At 48.1% G+C, this 13,926-nt stretch overlaps 2 protein-coding genes across 4 annotated transcripts in view; one reads left to right on the top strand and one right to left on the bottom strand.

Annotated features, from left to right (window-relative positions):
* Positions 1 to 929: 929 nt before the first annotated feature.
* On the bottom strand, positions 930 to 13,530 carry CNOT9 (CCR4-NOT transcription complex subunit 9). 2 transcript variants are annotated; one of them, XM_027734747.2, is made up of 8 exons: positions 13,410 to 13,530; positions 8,795 to 8,974; positions 7,611 to 7,726; positions 6,217 to 6,326; positions 5,328 to 5,437; positions 4,780 to 4,878; positions 2,248 to 2,339; positions 930 to 1,550 (listed from the first exon to the last, which is right to left on the bottom strand). In XM_027734747.2, exons 1-8 carry the CDS (start codon positions 13,431 to 13,433, stop codon positions 1,376 to 1,378), a joined length of 906 nt encoding a protein of 301 aa, XP_027590548.1. In that variant the 5' UTR covers positions 13,434 to 13,530; the 3' UTR covers positions 930 to 1,375. The 2 variants fall into 2 exon arrangements, with proteins under 2 accessions (XP_027590548.1, XP_027590549.1); XM_027734748.2 differs by having other exon boundaries at positions 930 to 1,544.
* A 120-nt stretch (positions 13,531 to 13,650) lies between these two features.
* The window catches only part of USP37 (ubiquitin specific peptidase 37), a 36,909-nt gene continuing 36,633 nt past the window's right edge, over positions 13,651 to 13,926 (top strand). For both annotated transcript variants that reach the window (XR_005563709.1, XM_027734795.2), the window contains exon 1: positions 13,651 to 13,735. The gene's annotated coding sequence lies outside the window, so the exon portion shown is untranslated. The remainder of the gene's footprint in view (positions 13,736 to 13,926) is intronic.

The raw sequence follows: 13,926 nt of genomic DNA, 5'->3' as shown, positions 1-13,926 counted from the left end.
AGAAGGCAATGGTTATAAAACAGGAACCCGAGGGCAAGGAAGAGGCCGTGCTCTGCCCTTGTTATGCAAGGCTGTGAGAGGAGGAGAGAAGGGAAATGATGGGATTTAAGACACTGTTGGCACGACACTGCAGATGATCAGCAAAATGGGCTACTCGAGGAGGGGGGAGAAATTAAGTAGCTGCCCAGGCTTGCCTGCAGCCAAGAGCAGGCAGAGCAGGCTCTGCTGCAGCGGAGCCCAGGAGCTCCACTCCACGGCTGCTTCTGAGAGCCCTCTGCAGCTGCATTAACCCCTCGGCACAGGGAAGGCAGGTAAGCGGCTGCTGGTCCAGTTTAATTGCGGTGGGGCCAAGGCAGATGCCAAGGCGGGTTTGAAAGCTGAAATGGATGCACCCGACTGGCAGAGAGGAGCATTAGGGGAGGGAAGGGAGGAGGGGAAGGACTGAGGGGCACCTGGCAGGCAGCAGCGGTGCGGGATGTGGCATACCTGGAGCCTGCAGGCAGCAGGGGATCATCAGTCGGTGGCCTGCCCACCACCTCAAGGCAGGTGTTGTCACGCTGAGCTCCATTTGCCGAGCCAGCCAGCAGCCCCCCCAGGACTAGACGAGAGGGCAGCACACATCAGCCCCCGGCCGCTGGTCAGCTGCAGAAGTGCGCTATTTACAGCACAAGAGCCAGTCCTGCTGTCTTCTCCTTCCCCAGAGCCCCGGGAAGCAAGCTTATGACGCATGGATTCATTGCATGTAATCCACCCCTCCTCTTGGGGCAAGCACGCAGGGGCCCGGCTCCAGCCACTGCCTCTGCGCCAAAGGAAAGGAAGAAAGAAGCTTACTGCGCCAGCTGGATGCAGAGCCAGGAGCAAGGACATGCTGGCAGGGAAAAAAGCTGTCCCTGGGCTACCTGCAGCTGAGTAGTAGTATTAAGAGGGGATAAAATAACTGGATCGGCTTTTATTCAGTTCGCTCATCTAAACAAGACGTGTAAACAAGAAGTGACAAGGAATTGGAGGGATGTGGCGCACACACCCAGAGTTGTGCACCACTCGGGCGGAGGCTGAGCTTGCTGGAAGAGCGGACATCTGCACTACCCCCTGCCTGGAGGTGGGGGCAGGGATGCCATCCATGCCTCCCAGAGAGACTGGGATCTCTACAGATGGTTTTTATTGACCTTTTTTTTTTAAGCTGTAGTATCAGCATTTGCTGGTGTTGGGATCCCCGGAGGCATTGCTGCTACAGAGCAGCCCTTTGGCTGGGTGGGATGGTCCGACAGGCTGGCAGCCAGCTGGCGTGCCCAGTTTGTTGCAGAAGAGGTCACCTGTTCCTCGTTTTTTGTAAACCTGAGCTGTTTCTTCCCCAGTTCCCCACCTCCCCCAGCAGTCATTGCGGAGGAAGAGGAATGCCCCGTGGGTCAGTGACTTGACCCTCTTGCAGGTTCTTGACGAGCTGAGCCAGCCAGCGCTTTGTGGTGGTGTCATCCTTCAGGACCTGGGCGAAGGTGGTGTCCTTCAGCTGGTCAGGAAGGCACTGCCTGAGAGCTTCACGTGCCCTACATCAAGAGACAAGAAACGGGGCCCAACAAATAAACTCACAGGGGCAAGGGGGGAGCAAACCCCACTGGGGACACAGCATTCCTTTGCCTGGAGGTCTCCCTGGCAGAGCCAGCCAAGGAAAGCACTGAGCAGCAGCACCGCAGCACGTGGCACTCAGCCAGCCAGTGCAGCTCCCACCCCTCATGCTAAAACCCAACAAGCCAGCCCCTGCACTCTGACACCTGTCAGTCAAGTGATGCAATGCCAGGAGATGCCAAGGCAACAAATGCACACCCAGCAGCTTTGGGCAGAGCTGCTGGTCATCAGGAGATCAGTTTGTATTCTCTCAACTGAATTTCATCTGTTGGCTTCTACTGCTAACAGCTCGTTTGATGCAGAAGAGGGAGAGTACAGCACACCTTCCACCTCAGGCCCTCCCCTGTACGTTGTTCAATCTACATTTGAGCTCAGGCAGTTGTGAACTGCACAATTGAATTTGCACAAGCCCTAAACAGCCTCTGTTTCTCCCATGTACCGTAAATGGTACATATCCCAGGAGAGATTAGCAGTAAAAACATCAAAGCAAAAAACCCACCCATCTTCTATAATGAGCTAAGGCTGGCAGACCAGGAACTTTGATTCCCACTAAGTGGGCACTGTGGAAAAGAACTGTGCTTCCCATGGAGAAGAAGCCCCTGCCCAGACTCCTAAAATGTTTACCTGGGGTTATCGGAAAGGCGAAGGTAGCAGCGGACGACATGTTTCAGCAGCCGTGCCGATGGCTCCTTGGAGAGCTGCAGGACCATTTTACCCTGTTTGACAGAGGCCAGTGCCACCAGTTAAAGTCTTTATAAGAACAGCTTCACGATCAGCAGAGACTGGGAAAGGCCATTAGATCGCTCACTCTGGCTTCCCACACAGCACAGCCCATTAACTTTCATCTGGATACCCCTGCATGGAGCCTGGCACTGCTTGCCAAGATGCCTTTGAGAAGGTATGACTTGGAAAGGGTTCTCCCAGCAGCTTAGGGAAAGCTCGTCTCATCTCTGTTTGGTTTTTACCTTCCCAGGACTGCTTAGTGGTCCAGCTCTTTGTGAGATTAAAGAGAACCTGGGGTTTCCACCACTTGTGGAAGACAGACACATCCCAAACACTTTGATAAGCTCAGGCTGAGTCACCCCGTGAGGTGTGTTCCAAGCTCTGCAACACTCCCTATTCTCATCTGCATTCCCTTCATTTCAACACCCTTTTAAGAGTGTTCTAAGTTTATTAGCAATAGCCTGGGAAGCCATGCCAAAAGACTGAGCTAACCCACACCACATGTAGCAAGATCCACATCTGGTCTTAGCATGCACCCAAGAGTTGTATTTTCTCTTTCTGCTACATCCCTCATAAAGCTGCTCCAGGGAGGCAAGGCCAGGGCAGATCTCCCCGGCCCAGCTTCCGTTCCTCACACTAAGTAAGACTTTGCACATGGCTGCACCTTTGAACACGCCCAGTCAAGTAAACAGTGCAGCTGCCTTCACACGCCTGCTCTGAAGGAATTTAACAGACTGCTTACTTGTACTGACTTCAGGAGTCAATCAAATCTGCCCAACAAGTTGGGTTTTTTCCTGTAAACTACTTTGGCTAGCACTAACCATTTTCCTCATTAGCCAAAGTCACCTGTATTTGGATATCCAGGCAGTTAGCAATTAGTAGGTCCCCCTCATCTGCCCTTTTTCAAGCTTCCTGTTCTCAGCAATTCCCCAGGATACCAATATTTCTTCAAAATAAAGAATTGCAAACTCCTCCAACATTTCCTGGATGGAAAATACTAACTTCCTCTTTTAAAAGCATCTAATACTTGTGTAAAATCTTACTCAGTTACCAGCAGACACAAAAGTAAATCATTAGTCTCATGAGATAGGAGGTACACTAAACTGATTTTTGAAAGCACTGTGGAATATTGATCCTGTCAGTGCTTCACCCAGTGATAGGACTATACCACAGCTAGGACTTCTTCCATGCTAACACTGCTTTACACACCCACATCCTTCTGTGTTCAAGGAACAATTCACGTTTGGGAACGGTATGGTCTCCTTCCTTCCCCTATCCCAGAGTTTCTAATTACATCCTTCACTTTGCCATCGAGCCAGATGTACTTCTATCAAAGCTGATTTTTTTCTTGAATGCAAAAATCATGTCACATTAAACATTATGGATATCAGCTCACAATCATTCATATTTTCCCATTTGCGGGTGAATTGGGAGGTAACGTTTTCTTTACATTTGCAAAAACAGACAAATAAATGTTCCTAATGAAAGCACAGCATTTAGTCAGAGAACCAGCATTGCTAAGTGCTTAACTTACTGCTGCATTTTCTTCTCCTGAGACTGCTCTTTAAAAAGCAAACAAATGCATACAAAAGCATGGCAATAACTATTCCAGGGCAAGCATGTGTTCCCCTCGGTGAGCTCAAAGATAAAGCTCAAGCTGGGGCTATTACTTCTGGGATGAAAAAATTATGAGTACCCAAACTTGTCCATTACAGGGAACAGGGGATGGACAGAAGTTGTCTGCTCTCTCCGTGCTCCAACACAAAAATTAGAACATATGCAGCAGCCAGTAGGAGCCAGATTCAAAAAGGAAAAAAAGGAGAGTGGCATTCCAGGCAGCAAACAGGAAACTTGTCAAACTCCTTGGTCAAAGACACTGTGGATGCAGAATATTTCTGTGGGTTCAAGGATAGGAACACTGGTGTTTACAGCATAGAAAACCCACAACTGGCCCCAGAAATCCAAAGCTCAAAGTACCTGACAGCTGTGAGACTGTTATGACAACAAGTATCATATACTTGCCCTGCTCCTACTCTTTCACTCAACCTGCTGCTCTTTCAGCCTGTTGTGAGAGACAGAAATGGGATGTGGATTCATGATCTGAACTGTGTGATCATTCTTACACAAAATTAAATCAATTTACATTCCACCAACAACTATGAAAACTCTTTTCCCTCTCTGGAGAGGTTTACCTGTTTTATCTTGAGGACTCAGTATATGTTCTCTTGATATGCAAAACAGAGATATCCAGAGGAAACATGGAAGCAGAGAGCTACAGTGTCACAAGCAATTAACCCAAGAACGATTTGCCTCCCTCATCCTGTGCTCCAGCCAGAAAGCAGTAAAGTTGTTGTTGAAGAAGCTGGCTGCTACAGTGCCATTCTGTCTTTCTTAAATACAAAAAAAAAATACTTTAAAAACAAATGATCTTACCAGTATCATGGCAACATGGGAAAACCGCTCATAAGTCTGACAGATGTATGCCAACCCTGTGTCATCCAGGAGGATTTTCTGAAGAATAAACGTAGCAACCTAGAAAGGGGAGAAAGCAGAAAACAAAGCCTAAAAACAACTTATCTACCCTGAAAAGGGACAGCCTTTGTGTGGTGCTCTTTTCAAGGCAGCCCCAGAGCTGAAAGGCCTTTCAGTAGGCAGCAAATGCTTTATTCAGTGAAAATTAAAAGCCAAAAGAAAATGCAGGACAGTACACAATGCTTGGCATCTGTCTAAAGAAAAGAGATATAAACAAATCAGAGTGTACAAGATGACTGAGTGCAGGTTGCATAAGACAGCAACTACTGCTGGGTCACTCAAGAGCAGCCTCAGGTTTTGGTTTGTTTGGTTTTTGAGAAGGTAAAAACTCCACCCAGACTTGTCCCAGCATTTCCAACAGGACAAAAGCCAACTCTGCAGGGTACCTGCTCCTGGTCAGTCAGAGATGAACAACAGAAAGTCTTTATTAAGACAAAAAAAATAGGTACCGTTTTGGAGAGTTCACTGCCAGACTCCATAATGCGTAAGCACAGGGGGATAATTTCTGTTGTCAATAAGAAATTTATCACTTCTTGCTCGTCAGTTTTCACCAAGGCGCCTTGAAGGAAAAACAAAACACAAAAATCAATAAACAATAATTTTTAAAAAAAAAATCTCACCTTTCAAAGAGGGCCTGGGCTCTGCCATCCCCAGGAACCATTCGGTCTGAATGGCAGGTAGAGCAACTGTTATCCTAAATACGTTGCAGCACATGGCTGGAGAAGAAATCATTTTGGCAGCCTAAAAGTAATCAAGCTGGGTTTGGGGGTTGTTTGTTTTTCGGAAAGGGGATACACTCTTGGTTCTCCCTCAGCAGTAACACAAACACAAGAGGATCATGCCACCCACAGCAACCTCTGGGAGGAAGAAACAGATTTTGAGACACTTACTTCACACATCGAGAGAGAAAGGTTTGGGGTAGAAAGAAAAAAAACAGGATAAGGGGAAGACAGGGCAAATACACCTAAGTCAATAAATGACAGAAACCCAAAGAAAACCCAGCCTGCACCCACCTATCCCAATGTCTAGCTGGGAGGGCTGAGGGTGAAGGCAAGACAAGTCTGCAGGTGCTTGTACTCACAGAAATATATTTTTGTATTTTTAGTCTTCAATGGGTTTTCTGTAAGTGAAAAGCTCAGTTCCTACACACTAAAAGGAACTTAGTGGAATTGCCTCCACAACTGATGGAAAAGGAACAGCTCCTCTTAATACTACAGGACTCAGAAGGTCTCAATATAAAGAAACCTCTGACTTTGTCATGCAGGTCTCTTTGCCCACAGCATGAACTGCTCTAACTCAACAGGACACCACTGCTCCAGCATTAGTCTGGCTTCTTACCAATCACTCCGAGGCTCGTGAGCCGCAGGTACTCAAACGGACGTGTCTTGCTGACTGTGTGCAGGAAGGGGTACAGGAAGAGAGGGATATGAGCTGCCAGAAAAGCTGACCTGTGGGAAAGGGAGAACACACAATGTGAGCAACAAGGAAAGCAAAGTGAGCGTACAATCCAGCGCTACCACACAGAGCTTTAGGCTGCTGGACACCATTGCTGCTGCTCCTTGAAAGTGTGTAACAGTTCTACCTCTGATAGACAGGCATGAAGTAAATTCTGCACTCGGCGCAGCACAAAACCTGATCAGAGCACCTGATCTGTCAGTTGCCTGCATTGCTGCTTCCAGATGACCAGGAACAGAGCACATGTTGTTTTTATTACCTCTTCCTGCTACCCAGACCCTCTGCTTTGTACATTCACTGCCACATTTCACTCTGCAGGCTCTCAGTGGCAAGGACAGTCATCCTCATGCATGACAGAAATACAGAGTGGCTAACTCTAGGTATCACCACAGTTTAAATGTGCACAGACACCTTTTCCCCAAGAGCCCTCACACTGTCTTCTGGCAGTAGTGAAAAACATAGACTGCAGGGAGAAACCTGGAGATTGCTCTGCTAGCAGAGGGAGGCTCTCTTGCACGATCATCCAACATACTTCTTCCATTTTCAGTGTTCAAATTTTAAATGTAAAGGTGAGTACTGTAAAACTACCCTATTTATTTGGTTATCTCATGGAGGGTTGCTGTGTAACACTGCTTTGCAGCAGCTCGAAAACAACTTCAGCTATGCTGCTGCTCAGCAGGAACAGAAGCATGAGATTATGGATCTCTGGGTAGTATTAGCTACTGATTTTGGCTGAACCAACATAATATTTTCCCCTGCTGACATTGGCTGGGCACAGACTGAGAAAATCTGAAGTCAGACATTGGCTGAGGACTCCAGAAATGGCTCTGCTACTGCTCCCTTACCTCATGCAGTCTCTGGGAAGGACAGTCCTACCCATTCCAGCCTTTCAACAGCTGGTCTAAATAACTGTAAGCTGCTTGTCTAAATAGATGTAAGCTCATTAAAACAAGGATCCTGCACACAGCACTCAACACAAAGGTGCCCTTAGCTCTGGTTGACCTTCCAAGAGCTGCCACAACGGAATGTTTTGGAAATTTGCAAAACCTTAGGATGATCCAAGGGATGCAATGCATTTAGGACCACCATAAAGCTGTATCCTGATAATCCATACAAACAAGTGAAAGCAGCAGGCAGCTGTCTATCTACCAGCTTTATGGTCTGTTTCACTTCTCTAGGTAAAAGAGAAAGGATCTTATGTACTTCTGGAGTCAAACACACAGGCTGAGCTGTCAACATCAACACCTCTGAAAACTCACACATTTGGAAATGCTTACCTTGTTTCAGGGTGTGATGCAACACACTGTAGCAGAGCTAAAGCATTGCAGACTCTGTTGGACTGATGGGCTGTCAAAGTTGGAGGGTTGATGGATGGGTAAATATTTACAATTTCCTAAAAATTAACAGATATAGAGAAGTTAAAGGAGAAAAATACCAGAAAGCTACCCCAAAGCACATGCCTAGCAAGGAACCGCAGTGACAGCAGATGACAGTCTGCTTTCACCAAGCATCGCTTTGAAGTTACAACAGAGCCACCATGCTGCCCAGCAAAGGCAGAGCTGGGTCAGAGTCAATTTGACAAGGAGTCACAGGAATGCATTCAAACCCTTAGTTTCAGTAAAAAAAGGTTCATTTGATTTCTTGGCTCTTTACTACTGTAGGCTCTGTTTTGAACTTCCAGATCAAAGAGGCGTCCTAGAGGCAGAGGACACCCACTCTGCTCACAGTGTAGCTGCTGGTACTCTTCTAACTCAATGCAGGGGAAGCAGCTGAGGCTGAGAAATCCAATTCAGAAATCTGCCTGCTTCCAGCTATAGCTCCCTTGTAATTTTCTTTGCTTGTCAGGGCCACTCAGTCAAGAGTTTGACATTGCCAATGCTGCACTCTTTCTTTCCCCCTTGGAAAGAAACTACCAGATTTGGCATTGAGTGATAGCCAGTCATCAGCTGTAGAGTGGTTTGCCCAGCAATAAGCTGAGCTGCTCAGTTTCACATGAAATGCAGGTACCTTCCCTTGCAAGGGTATCTGCAGCAGTGAGCAGCATTTCCCTGCTGCCTTCCCAGGGGGGTCCCTGCAAGGGCAACCTTCTGACCAGAAAGTACACTCATGCAAAAGAAATCAAACCTTCAGTCTTAGGAGAAAGACTGTTGTGGTTCTGCTATGATGTCGTATTAAAATAAGCAGAATGGGATCCACAGGGAGCTCATACATCCAAGAACTTTCCTATTCTCCTCCCAACTATGTAAGCTGTCTAATTAGAAATATCAGTCTCACACGTCACCTTGATAATGATGATTAGCGGCAAATGAGCTTCCCACATCTGCTCTCCTCACATGATCTATCATAGATCATATTCCCAGCAATGGCAGTAAGGGATCCCACCAGTGCCTCCCCAGATCCCCACCATGGACACACAAGCTCTGACACACGCTGGTGCTGCACCATGGGCAGTCTGACCCACCTGAAGGAGCGCTGCGATGGTGCCAAACGAGTGCCACAGCATCGGGGCGAGGTCAGGCACAGACTCGCGCTTCTTGCTCAGCTCCAGCAGCGCATTCTCCCGCGTCTCAGGGCTGGACAGCTCATTGATCCATTGGTAAATCTTTTCACGGTCAACCTGAGCCAGCGCTGTTGGCACAGGCTGGGAGGGAGACAAGAAAACTTCAGTCCAAACATTTTATCCAGTTCTCAACCAAACCCTTTCCACAACCTGTCAGAATGGCCAAAAAGTGCTCAAGAAACTCCTGAGCGAAGGGGTGAGAACTAAAGCTCCTTCAAGATGCCCTGGACATGGATCCATCCCTTCCTTAGATTAGCATTATCACTTCACCTATTGAAAATGCAAAGGCTTTACTTTCTGGCCTGACTTGACAAGCGGATTAAGAGAGACTGTCTCAACAAGCAGTACCTCGTAACTTCATTCAGCAATGTGAGAGCCAAGCTGCTGCCTGCCTGTGCCAGCAGAGCTCCCAGGGAGTGACAGCTATCATTTGTTCCACCTGCATTTAGCACGCATTCATTTCAAGCTTCAAGTGCAAGATTCCATTAATTCAAAGTAAAGCAGATGCTACCTTTTTCCCCTCCAAAACCACCCATGACATTGGAAACTGCCAATGGGATTCACCCAATGTACATGAGAAAAATATTCATACGAATAATAGAAAAATTCTCACTACTCCAACACCAGCATGACAGGGGCCACAGCCAGTAACACCTGCTGTTTCCAGTGGTTCAAATTCATCCCAGGTACTTTGTCCACATGCATGGAGCTAAAAGGGAATTTTTCAAGAATGATTCTGTGCAGGATCTCAGGGTGATTTGATTACTGTTCAAAATAAACCCGGAGAAGGGTAGATCTGTATTCATAGTCAAGACCCATTTTCTACTACTCAGGAGAAATCCAGAATTTCTCTTCTGCCTCTCTTGGAACATCAGGGAAAGAACGGAATCCAGGTCAACAAGTTCTCAAAACAAAAAAATAAGGAAGGAAAAGAGAGACTGTATCATAGTTTCTGTGGAGAATGCCATGCATAAGCCTTCCAGTGAAAGTCTGTCTCACTGCTGCTCCTGAGCTAGCCCTCATGCCACCAGCCCTGCATTTCGCTGCGCAGGGCAATCCCAGCTGGGAACAGGACTGTGTTTCCTTCTTTGTTTTTTAAACCCCAACTGAAACTCTTCAGGCGCTCATCACAACAGATGTGAGCAGAGCCTGTACTGCACTGACACCAACGCTACCACCAAGCAGCTACCACCAAGAGACACAGGAGAACACAAGGCAGTTCAGGAACTGAAAGTGGCTGGAACCAAACCTGAAGCCACATGGCAGAGGCAGTACCAGAACTACCAGAGGGATGGAGAGAGACTTAAGCTTTGGCAGACACTGGTAGAGCTTTCTGTTTCTATTTCTGTGAAGGTTTCCCTCCTCTGTTCATCCCCATTTTATATCCATAGTCATGTCCCCAGAGATTCCTTCCCAGCTATGGGACGTCTCTCTCCCCCAGCCATTTTCATCATATTATTTAACATAAATGTTTATATATAAGCCAATGTAGTGTTATCAATCCCTGTACTCAAGGGTTCAAATACCTTTTTAGATGTTTATCTTTTCTCTTATCCTCTTTTTTTTCTCACTGTTGTGGTTTAGGAATGGTATTCTCCAATGTAGTGCTTCCACTGAAGCCACTCCAAACCACAAGCCTCACTCATTCCCCCCCTCTGCCTTCAGGCTACTGCAAAAATTAACCCTGTCCCGGCCAGAACCAGGACAATCACCTACTCAATTTTAATTTTTTTTTTTTTTTTTTGCAAAATCTCACACTAAATTAGTAATCCTGACAAGTTTATTGTGGCCTTACAGCTGTGAGTGCAATTGCAATGGCAACTTCTACAGTGAAGCTGAAAAAGAGAAGAATCAACAGAGCTCATTTGTTTTTATTTGGGGTGCTGGAGTGACAAGCAGTGTACAATAATGTTGTTATATTCGCATTATCTAAAGCTTCCATCTATTTTTCTAGACTCACTGGAAGTTTCAGTTCCTGTAAGCTTAAATACATCGGCCCTTTACAAGCACAATCATGTGCTTGTGATCCCTAGAGAACACTAAGTAGATTTTCCACACAATTAAGTTTATGATGTCCAATATCTGCCTTAGCCAGAACAAACTGCTTTTCACAGGCTCTACAGTTGCTCCTTTCGCTTTAAACAGAAAAACATATTTTTTCCTAATTTCCTACTTCATTGCTGTTTCTTCTTCTAAGATCCAAAATTCTGGGGAACTCTGAGGGCCACACAAATCCTGTAAGCTCCAAGACAGAACCCTGTCAGGCAGACTTTCTTTTGAACACAGGGAAAGTGGAATTTACCAACAGTATCACAGCAGAAATTCACCACCCCTGCACACACTATGAAAGACCTTGTAACACCTTCCTCAGGAGAAAAAAACATTACCTCAAACATCCATGCCTGATTACACCTCCAACAATCACATAACAAACAGATTTACGCAAATGGCTTTTTCTTCCTAACTGAGCAGTTGCTGCTACACACACTGGTAGAAGCACTGGTCAGCCAAAGCAGAATGTTGACTAACTGGATACATGTGCTTTTTCAACTATTTTGACAGATCATCTGCTTAAAAACAGCAAAATGAACTTTGAACTTCCATAGCAGCAAATCAGGTGATTTGATATGGGCTTTCAATGCCTTACAGCTATTTACAGCTTGTTCTCAAGCACTCTATGACGTCTCCAGGTCTGAAACAGAAGTGTCAGCTATGCCACCACCAATGCTCTGGCTCACTACAGCTTTATCACAACAGTGTTCACACTCCTGAAGGGACTCCTGAGCCAATTCATGGCCCTACTAAGAGGTAATGTTATTTACCACAGGTCCTGAGCACATTTCCAGAGCCAAACTCCCTTCCCTGTCACCTTTAGTCTAACCATATTAACTAACTGTGGTGGGAAACATTTAAATACAGAACTACCTGGTAGCACAACCTAGGTATAAATTAAACATGCATTCAAGTGAGTCCTGAAATAAAGTTGACCTCTATTTCTAAAGCAAATTTTTTTCTTAAAACTGTCTTAAAAAAAGAGAGGTGGCTAGAATACATACCGTGGATTAATGGGAGAGACATATAATGGGGGTCCTTCGTGCATTTCAACAAACACTTAGGAATTAGATTGCTATAAAAATGTAAATGCTCATTAAGAGAGTTCACTGTGATCTTGCACACCCTTCTGTGCTCTGAAATGCATTACTTTAAATCAGAATATTTGCCAGCACTCCAGGAAACAGCTAAAGTCACGAGCACTTGAACAAAGTGGGAAAACTTAAAAAGTTCTCTCAACTCCTGTTCATCGAACTTGACTCACTCATTAGCTTGTTAGTTCAAGCAGACCCTTGAGCTAAGTTCATTTGAAACAGCTCTAACTGCTGGTTTTGCAGTACACCTCCCACACCCAACATACACAAGACTCAATCAGCTCTAGGAAGTCTCACACACACCATGAAGGTGCATTTGGAGAAGTGAAAACCAAACCACAAACCCACTCTGGTGGGAGATCCGAGACAATAATCACATCCTTCAAACTCAGCTTCCACTTTTGAACCCACCCAGGCCAAGACACAGTTCCACTCTGACCAGCCTGAACATCACGCACCACATCCCACTTAAGCAGTCTCCTGAAGGGGATAAGAGTAAGCACCACCTACAGATAGCACTGCACTGCACGGTACTGGGGGGAAAGAACAGGCAGCCTCTGCCTTTCCTTCTGCTCACCTGCTGCCCTAAGGCTCTTTTCCTTACCTCCTCTTTCCCTCTGCAGTGAAGACCAGAAGTAAAACAGCTCCTCAGAGGGCAGAAGAGGTGGGTGGGCATGCAGGAAGTGTCATGAATGAGTGTTTTAAGGTCACTTGAAGAAGAGGGTCTACTCTGAACCTTGTGAGGGTCTTCCTTATCATCCTTACTCTTACCCTTTTCTTCCTCGCCCAAGCCCCTGGGAATAATTTTAGGGGTTAATTTTTGGTTGCAGGTTGATTGATTTTAGATTTTTGTTTGCTTTTTCTCCCTGTACTTTAACCAGCTAGTGAGCAGTAGAGCAAACCTTGCCAACGAACTCTGTCGCACTTCTGCTCTTACATTAAACCTGCTTTTGTCGGTACCTTTGCTGGCGATTCTTTAAAGTGACATCAAAACAGTCATTCGCGACAGGAGGCACCCAGACGCAGGGAGGGAGGGAAAGCCCCTACGCAATGCACACCAGGCGGAGGATGCAGTGCCGGGACACCCAGCGGGGAAACCCTCGGGGCCCTTGGACGAGCCACGCCGCCCCACAGCAGCAGCAGCAGCACAGCCCGGCCCGGAGCAGCCCCAGAGGAGCGGTCGGAGCGAGGCTGCTGCCAAAGAGACCCGCAGGGACGGAGCTCACCAAGGCTCCGCCGCCCCGCGGGCCCAAGTCCGCCCGCCGCGCTCCGGCCGAGGGAGAGGGAACGGCCCCTCGCAGCGACGAGCGGCCGCGCCCCCGCTCCCCGCGCAACGGGGGCCCCTCCCCAGCGCCGTCCCGCCGGCTCACCGCGGCCGTGGCCAGGCTATGCATGGTCGGTGTGCGGGCGCGGTGCCGGTGCCGGTACCCCCTCAGGCCACCGCAGCCATCACGGACCCGGAGCCGCCGCGACCCTTCACCCTCCGCGCGGGGCACGCTGGGAACGGGGAGGTGGGACAGCGCCTGCGCGGGCCACGGGCGCGCGCGCAGGGCGCGCCGGGAAGGCGCCGCCGCGCTGACGTGAGCGGGCGCGCGTCGCGCGGCGTCTCGCGCTGCCGCCGCAGCCGGTTCCCGCCATCCGCCGCCAGGCCCCGCCCCCCCCCCGGGCCTTACCCCGGGACCCGCCGGGACCGCAGGTACCGGGAACATCCCCCCCGCTGCCGCCTCCTCCTCCTGTTTCTCCTCCCTCTCCTACTTTTTCCCGCTCCCGCTGGCTGCGCGCCCCTCCCGCCGCGCGGTGCAGCCTCCTCTCAGAGCGGCCCGGCCCGGCCCGGCCCGGCCTGGGCGGCGCTCCCCGTGTCCCCTGTGCGGGCGGGCGGACGGCGAG

The sequence above is a fragment of the Pipra filicauda genome, unplaced genomic scaffold (assembly GCF_003945595.2).
Source record: "Pipra filicauda isolate LSUMZ 115617 unplaced genomic scaffold, ASM394559v2 scaffold241_size1546129_pilon, whole genome shotgun sequence".
Taxonomy (NCBI): Eukaryota; Metazoa; Chordata; class Aves; order Passeriformes; family Pipridae; genus Pipra; species Pipra filicauda.
Note: the sequence above shows the minus strand (reverse complement) of the source record. Positions and strands in the feature narration are given on the sequence as shown.

Excerpts from the sequence above, each read along its gene's own strand:
- CNOT9 (XM_027734747.2), bottom strand. The coding sequence starts at position 13,433 with ATGCATAGCCTGGCCACGGCCGCG. Across the intron at positions 7,727-8,794 it reads CCATCGCAGCGCTCCTTCAG|GAAATTGTAAATATTTACCC; the intron begins GTGGGTCAGACT and ends GTTAATTTTTAG. Across the intron at positions 5,438-6,216 it reads CACGAGCCTCGGAGTGATTG|GCGCCTTGGTGAAAACTGAC; the intron begins GTAAGAAGCCAG and ends TTTTCCTTCAAG.